This window comes from Eurypyga helias, unplaced genomic scaffold (genome assembly GCF_000690775.1).
Source record: "Eurypyga helias isolate BGI_N326 unplaced genomic scaffold, ASM69077v1 scaffold17825, whole genome shotgun sequence".
Taxonomy (NCBI): Eukaryota; Metazoa; Chordata; class Aves; order Eurypygiformes; family Eurypygidae; genus Eurypyga; species Eurypyga helias.
Window position 1 is genome coordinate 4,819 of NW_010251056.1, and position 7,106 is coordinate 11,924.

Sequence of the window (7,106 nt, forward strand, 5' to 3'; positions counted from 1 at the left end):
TCCCACTGCGCGGGGTCTGGCTGGGCGGTGGTGGGCCGGTGGTGAGCAGCTGTATCCCTGGTTTTGTTTCCATTCTTCTCATCACATATGCTTAGTGGTAATACCAGTATTGTTAGTATCGTTAGTGTCGTTATTTTCATTAAATTATTTTAAATTCTTACATTATTCTTATCCCAACCCATGAGCTTCCAAGTGTTTCCCTGCAATTCTCCTCCCCATCCCACTGGGGAGGGGGGTGGTGAACGAGCAGCTCTCTGGTACTTGGTTGCTGGCTGAGGCTAAACCACAACAAGCTTCTGCTGGAAGTCTTGAATTTAATGTGAAGCCCAGGAAACATCTTGAGCAGTTTTATGGAGTAGGGATGTGGACAGTGACGTTGGAACCAGTTTTAGGTGTAGCTGGGAAGCGTGTGTGTCTCTCTGAGAGGCAAACCGAAGTTAGAGAAACTGGCTTGCCTTCTACACCTTTTTGACCTCTTGTTTTTGTTCAGGGTCCCTTCCTGGGTATACTGTGGCACTCTGTTTGACCATCGCAATTAAAAATAAGGCCAGCAATGATGAAATCTTCGGCATTTTAAAAGATGTGCCTAACCCGAACCAGGACGATGATGATGGTAAGACACATGCTGTTATGCTTTGGCAGGCCATAATTCCTTCTGTGTGTGAACTGCTCTGCCATCCTGGGGTGCTGTGGGTGTGGAGGAGAACAGAACTGTCTGCTCTTCCTTCTGATAGTTGGTTTGAATCGGTCAGTAAATGGGAATAATACACCACGGTGGAGGTTTGCTGTAAACCTCTCGCGTGCAGAGGGAGGTCTGTTTTTCTTAACGAGGATATCCCGGTGCTTGGGATGTGTTTGCTCGTGATTATTGACAGAGGTAGCTCGAAAGAATTTAACGTTTGCTCTGCCTTCAGCAGCAGAGCGCAGCCAGCGCTGTCATCCTCAGCGCTTGCGGTCTGGGAGCTCCCTCCCCCGCTGCGGTCCCAGGGCAGAGAAGACGGCCGGCGTGCTGGCAGCAGCCTTCCCTCGGTACAGACTCGCCGTGGGGCTGCACTCGGCCCTTTTTAGCGTGGCTGCCACTGGCAACGTTGCATCGCTACAGCATTCCTAAAGCCTGCGTGTTCTGGGGGCTAGGGCTGCGAGACAGGGAATCGGGAAGTGATCTTCACCGTGGGGATGGCCTCGGCATTTCTGTCGTGTTTGCAGATGGTGTATTACGCAAGCAGAGAGCAGCGACAATCCTTTTATTTCCCTGGGATTCACAGTCTTGTTTCCTGATGTGCTTTAGGCATCGCCCACTGCTGAGCACCCTCCCTGCTGCTCTCTTCAGTGGCGGCTGCAGGGGGGGACGTGGCACCGTTCACCCCTCCTTCCCGTACCTGCTCTGCGCCCTCCTCCCGTGCCATAAATAGCCAACCCCCGTGTCTTTATCACCCTCACTTCCTCACCCACGCTCCTGCACGGTCTGCCAGGCCTCGATGCGTAACTGCAGTTCCCTCGGCTCTCGCTCTGCTGCTGTCCCCCGGTGCCGTTAGACACTGGCGGGGCGGCTGTGCCTCTGGCGGCTTCTTCACGGACCTGGAACCCTTCCTGCACGTTTTCCCGGTGGCAAAATGGGAGCCTGAACAGCTGCACGTTTTGGGGAGTCTGTGCCGCTAGCTCCCTGCTCTGCCTTGCAAAACAGTGACTCGTTTGATGCAACTTCTAGTGAAATGAGTTAAACCCATAAGTTATCTCTGCAGTTTTGTGAGTAGCTTACGTGCTCTACTTGAAGTACTGAACAGTTTCAATTTTAAACCACTTGCAGATGAAGGATTTACCTTCAACCCCCTGAAAATAGAAGTCTTTGTTCAGACTCTGCTCCATCTAGCTGCAAAGTCTTTCAGCCACTCCTTCAGCGCCCTGGCAAAGTGAGTATAATGTCTGCGTTATTCCGGGGCTCAGAGAGCTGTGAAATGCCTGGGGGAAGAACCGGGTCAGCCGTGTGTGAGGGGCTGCACGGGGCAGCACGAGCAGGGTGCTAACGACCCCGCTTTCTGAAGGAATGGCGTGGGTTATGTCTGTGAACCGAATGAACAGGAGTGTGTACAGCCACGTGGTCTGAGTCGAACCGGTGGGACAGGTTGGGAATGTTGTTACGGTTTTAATTACCTGTTTGCTGATGGTGGTGAGGAATGTGGATTTCTCTTTGCATTTGAATGACTGGGTAGCCAGAGTGCATCTCCTTACAGAAATGCTTCAACCTTTAAAGAGTTTACTGCACCTTCTTTAGTTACTTTATCTCATTTTGCTCATTTTTAATCCTGTGAGCTTTGGAGTTGATCTTAGGTGGTCCAGATACATGAAAGGTGGTCACGTGCTTCTTAGCGAGCTGTTTTTCTGTCTGTTCTTCAAGAGGCATAAAGCTGTTACAGAAACGCGCACCTGGGAGCTCGGTGGAGGCAGTGTCGATAGGGAGCAGGAACCGGCGGTCAGCGGTACGAGAGGCAGGGTGGTAGGAGTGTGTGGAGGCGCCGTGTTTTCGGCAGCGGCAGGCGCCCAGCGGCAGCCGCCAGATCAAAACGACCCTCTCGTGCTTTATCGTTCGGTTGCAATAAGCTGGGTCGTGCGTGCTGCGTAGCAGCCAGCGTAACTGTGAAAACAGGGGCTTTTAACAGCATTTCCTCCGAAAAGAGGCAGTTGGTAAGTGTCCAGAGTTACGGAAGCACGTATCGAGGAGGGTCTGAGGGTCAGAGGGCAGCCAGTTGTGCTCCAGGACAAGGGGTAATGGGTACAAATTGAAATCAGGGAGGTTTAGATTAGATATCAGGAAGAAATTCTTCACAGAGAGGGTGGGGAGCACTGGAACAGGTTGCCCAGAGAAGCTGTGGATGCCCCATCCCTGGATGTCTTCAAGGCCAGGCTGGATGAGGCTTGGAGCAACCTGGTCTAGTGGAAGGTGTCCCTGCCCATGGCAGGGGGGTTGGAACTGGATGATCTTTAAGGTCCCTTCCAACCCAAACCGTTCCGTGATTCTATAGGTAAGCACACGGCCGATGGAAGTGCCTCCTGCTCTTTGGAGTAGGAGAGACGCAGCCCAGCGTCAGGGAGTAGGTTCCCCGCTAAGATGTAAGGTGCTTGAGGAGCTGTCACGTCTCTCCGGCCTGCTTTAACTCAGGCCGGTTCTGTTTTCCGGGGAGTCGTTGTTCAGAATTTCTGCTGATGGTCACAAGGGTTTTTCGTTCGGCCGATCCAAAGCGCTCGCCTTGCACCTGCTCTTGACCCAATCCCAACCCCTCCGCTGACTGTTGGGTCTGTTGAAAGGTTTCATGAAGTCTTCAAGACGCTGGCTGAAAGCGATGAGGGGAAACTCCACGTTCTGAGGGTTGTGTACGAGGTCTGGAAGAATCACCCCCAGGTAAGAGGTGGCGGTGTCAAGCACCTCGGTGTGTTTCAACCAACAGAGCTCGTATTTAATAAAAAGCCTCGCGGTTTGCTGTGTGTACTTGAAAAGTGACTTGTCTGTTGTCATCTTCCTCGAAGAGAAGTTCGACCTGTGTTTGTCTTGTTGCTAGTGCCCAAAATGAAGGCTGGACATGAAATGTGTGCCATCAGTGAGGCTGCTTCCTGCTCAGAGGCTGTCACCCTGACCCAGACCCGCACTCTGCTCCTTGACACGAGAGCATAACTTCTGCTAAAATCCTGTTTCTGTTTACAGGTGGAAAACAGTGTAGACGGGTACGCTGAAGTAAGGTGTAGCTCTTGTATCGGAAGCAGGCCGCATTCTTACAAGTGTGGGACCCTGGGGGGTGTTAGGGCTGCCTTTTTCCCCCCATGGCTCCCGGGGTGACTGCAGAGAGCTGACGCGGAGTCGCTGCTGTGCGTGGGCAGGCAGCAGCGCTGCCGTCAGGGGCTGTTCACAGCGATCCGTCTGACGGTGTCACCATTACCCTCGTTCTTCAGCCAGAGGAAATAACGCCCTAAAAGACCTATGAAAATGCCTCTTGTTTAAGCTGTTGAGTTTCTTCACAGCAGTTGTTTTCTCCCTCAGCTGTCATTCGTCTATAAATAGAAACCGGTAAGGAGCTGGGGCTGAATTTGCTGGCATTCGTTGTTTCCCTCACTGGTGCGCTGGTGTTGCACGACACCGTGCTCGACGGCGGACCGAACCTCTTGGCTGCAGCGGCCAGACTTGGGGGAGCGATGCCGCTGAGAACCAGGGGTTCCCTGCATCTCCTGCGGGGCCTGCGGCCTGTTCCCCGGGGGAAAAGCTGGGCACCTGAAAGATGCCAGCGCGAGATGTCACATCCCTTCCAAGTACAGTAAAAACATCCAAAACCCAGGGTTTTTAAAGGAGTATTGAACTTCCTACCCAAATGACAGACCTCAGGAATGTGTCAATTAGTCTGACCTAATTTCTGCTGGCACTGGATCAGAACAAATGATGCTTCTGCAGCCTCATACCCGTATGTTCTTCCTCTTCATTCCTTCGTACTCCAGCCTGACCAAGCTGAGGTGGAGGTTTCAAACCCAAACTAAAGTCACGCTGGATTTTTATGAACAGGTCAAGATCGCCTTCAGTATCAAGTGCAGAAGTTGGGAAGGTCTCCTTAATTTCAGATTCTACTTAGATGTTCCTCCCTTGCACTGGTTGCGGTTGAGGCTTTTGCTTCTGGTCGAGCACCTCCTGTTGTGAGTCCCCAGCCTCCCTGGCACACGGAGGAGTGGTACCTGGGCAGCAGGACAGGGGTGCAGGGGCTGGTTTCATGCTGCTGGCTCTGCTCCCGGGCCGGGTCGGGTTCAGGCGCTCTCCAGGCACGGAGTGCCGATGCGCGGCCTGTCCTGCAGGCCGTCGTCAGCCGTACAGTCACTAGTCCCTGGACCTCGAAGAGAGGTTGCAGCAGTGAATTCATAAAGAGAAACTTTTAAACTTGGAGGTGAAACGTTTTCCCAAAATCCTAGGTCTGTGTTTCTTGGGAGATCAGGCTAAGTAATCAGAAATTCTTCCTGGCAATACAGGAAGACAGACAGAGCATAGGGTGCTATCCTGGGATTTGGAAGTTGAGTGCTGAGTCTTCTGTATGATTCATTCAGTTATTTTAATTCCCCTTCCTTAAAAGGAGCGTTGTTACACTTCCTTATTTGACAATGGGTGGCTGTAGGGATAAGTACAGTGCGGGCTGTGGTTCTTAGATGCTGCGGCGTTCATGAGTAACTCAGATAAGCCTTTTTTCTGAACAGCCCGCAACTGCTGTAGGCCGTAGCTCCTCTCTGCAGTTGCCTGCTGGCGTGCTTGCCACCCCCCAGGGTCACGGCAGCGCCTCTAGCGAGGCAGCCGGCCTCCGTCCCGGAACGGGTAGGTCCTGTAGGGAAGCTGCCGCTTTCAGGGAGGGTGGGCTGACAGCAGCTCCTGCGTCACGGTGATCCGACGGGCATATTTCCTCTGGTTTGAGTACTTCCGTGTCAGATACCAGGGAATTGTGTCTCTGGTGCCTCACTGCCAGCTAGGATGCTTCTGGGTTTTTGCTTTTGTATGGAAGGAGGTATGTTAACCGCGATCCATTGCTTTCACAAGAAGTTGAAAACGTTATTAAAAAAAACCAGAACGCTTTATGTAACTGATACAGATCCCCTAATTTGGGTAGTTTAAGGCCAGGCTACTCGGCTTCCTCAAGTATATGAAATTAGCCAGTAGCATCAGTACCTCGGAGTTGCATCAGCCCGTCTCTGGTTTTATGGGAGGCTGGGATACTGCACGCAGACTGTGTGCGCGAGTCCGTGCCATGCTGGAATGACTGCTGTGTCTTTCCCAAAACGTAGATGATCGCCGTGCTTGTGGACAAGATGATTCGGACACAGATTGTCGACTGTGCTGCGGTGGCAAACTGGATCTTCTCTTCAGAGCTGGCGCACGATTTCACGAGGTAACAGGAGTTGGCCTTGGGTCGTTATTTGTCTCTGAGTTACTATTTTAAGTGGCCGGGACATAGTTTTATCCATGAAAACGGAGTAGTGGGAGGTAAAGGTACAGTTAAGCTTTTGCGCCTTCCGCACAATGCACTTTGGCGTGTTTCTTTCTGAAGTGGGGTATGAACGGTTACGTGACAGCGCAGGTACGTCTTGGCACTGGAACGATTTCTGGGCCAAGTGTTGCTCTGTGTTAACGTAGCTGCCAGTTAGTGTGGTCCTGGTCTTGGGCTGGGGTATGTAACTTGTACCTCCGCTCGTACACCGCTTATTTAATTCCCCCCGACACGATTTCCCGTAAGAGAATGTAGAGTTTTTTGTCCCAGGGTAGTGTGTTTTGAGCCTTGTGTCTTTCCTAGGTTTTATATCTGGGAGATCTTACATTCCACGATTCGTAAGATGAACAAGCACGTTCTGAAAATTCACAAAGAGCTGGAGGAGACTAAGGCAAGATTGGCCAGGCAGCACAAAAGAGTGAGTAATGTGTTTGGAATTTTAAACTACTTACGCGGTTGTACGGGCCTGCGTGACGCCAGCCTGCTGACACGACACGCAGCTGGTTTTGGTGGGGACGCAGGAGGTACGTTCGTTGGGAAGCGTGTCTGCAGGCCCGCGGTCATCCGTAGCGCGAAGGCGTCAACGACCGGATGCGTGTGCTCAGCCCACCTTTCTAACGGTAGCTCTAACCTGAGAATTCAGGAAAATCTTTAAGGGAATTCCTATGTGTTTGGCCCATTCAAGCCCTCCTTCTCGAGGTTCTCTCCCAGCACGAGCATCCCTTCCACTTGCCTTCCAGTCTGGACTCAGGTACCTCGTCAGGTGGCAGTCGGGGCAGGCCCGAGTGGTTTGCAGTAAGTTCCGTTCAAGAGTGCTCTTGTGGCTTCCATGCAGAAGTGCACGGAAACAGCTGTTTGCTATTGCTAACTTGGCTGTTACTGTTCTTCTGGTGGGTGCTGCGGGATTCTGACACTGGCACCTCTCACTTCCTTCTCCCAGCCTGTTTTTCTGGACACCTTTGCGTGCCCTGGGTTGCTGTACCCAACGGACTGGTCGGCAAGCGGCTGCTGTCGCGTCCCGTTGTCCCAAGTGGGACTGTAAGATGGGGTGAGGGGGTGTCTCCGGCGGCAGCTGCAGCAGGTGGGGCCCAGGGGAACTCGGCT

The 7,106-nt window shown here is 52.4% G+C and overlaps 1 protein-coding gene across 1 annotated transcript in view; it reads left to right on the forward strand.

Annotated features, from left to right (window-relative positions):
- The window catches only part of LOC104509828 (nuclear cap-binding protein subunit 1-like), a gene marked incomplete at its 3' end in the record, with an annotated part of 11,781 nt that extends 4,741 nt beyond the window's left edge, over positions 1 to 7,040 (forward strand). Inside the window, exons 5-10 of the mRNA XM_010151892.1 lie at positions 491 to 613; positions 1,808 to 1,910; positions 3,304 to 3,397; positions 5,800 to 5,903; positions 6,306 to 6,526; positions 6,943 to 7,040. Of these exons, the coding sequence (XP_010150194.1) occupies positions 491 to 613; positions 1,808 to 1,910; positions 3,304 to 3,397; positions 5,800 to 5,903; positions 6,306 to 6,526; positions 6,943 to 7,040 (743 nt within the window). The remainder of the gene's footprint in view (positions 1 to 490; positions 614 to 1,807; positions 1,911 to 3,303; positions 3,398 to 5,799; positions 5,904 to 6,305; positions 6,527 to 6,942) is intronic.
- Between the last annotated feature and the right edge of the window lie 66 nt (positions 7,041 to 7,106).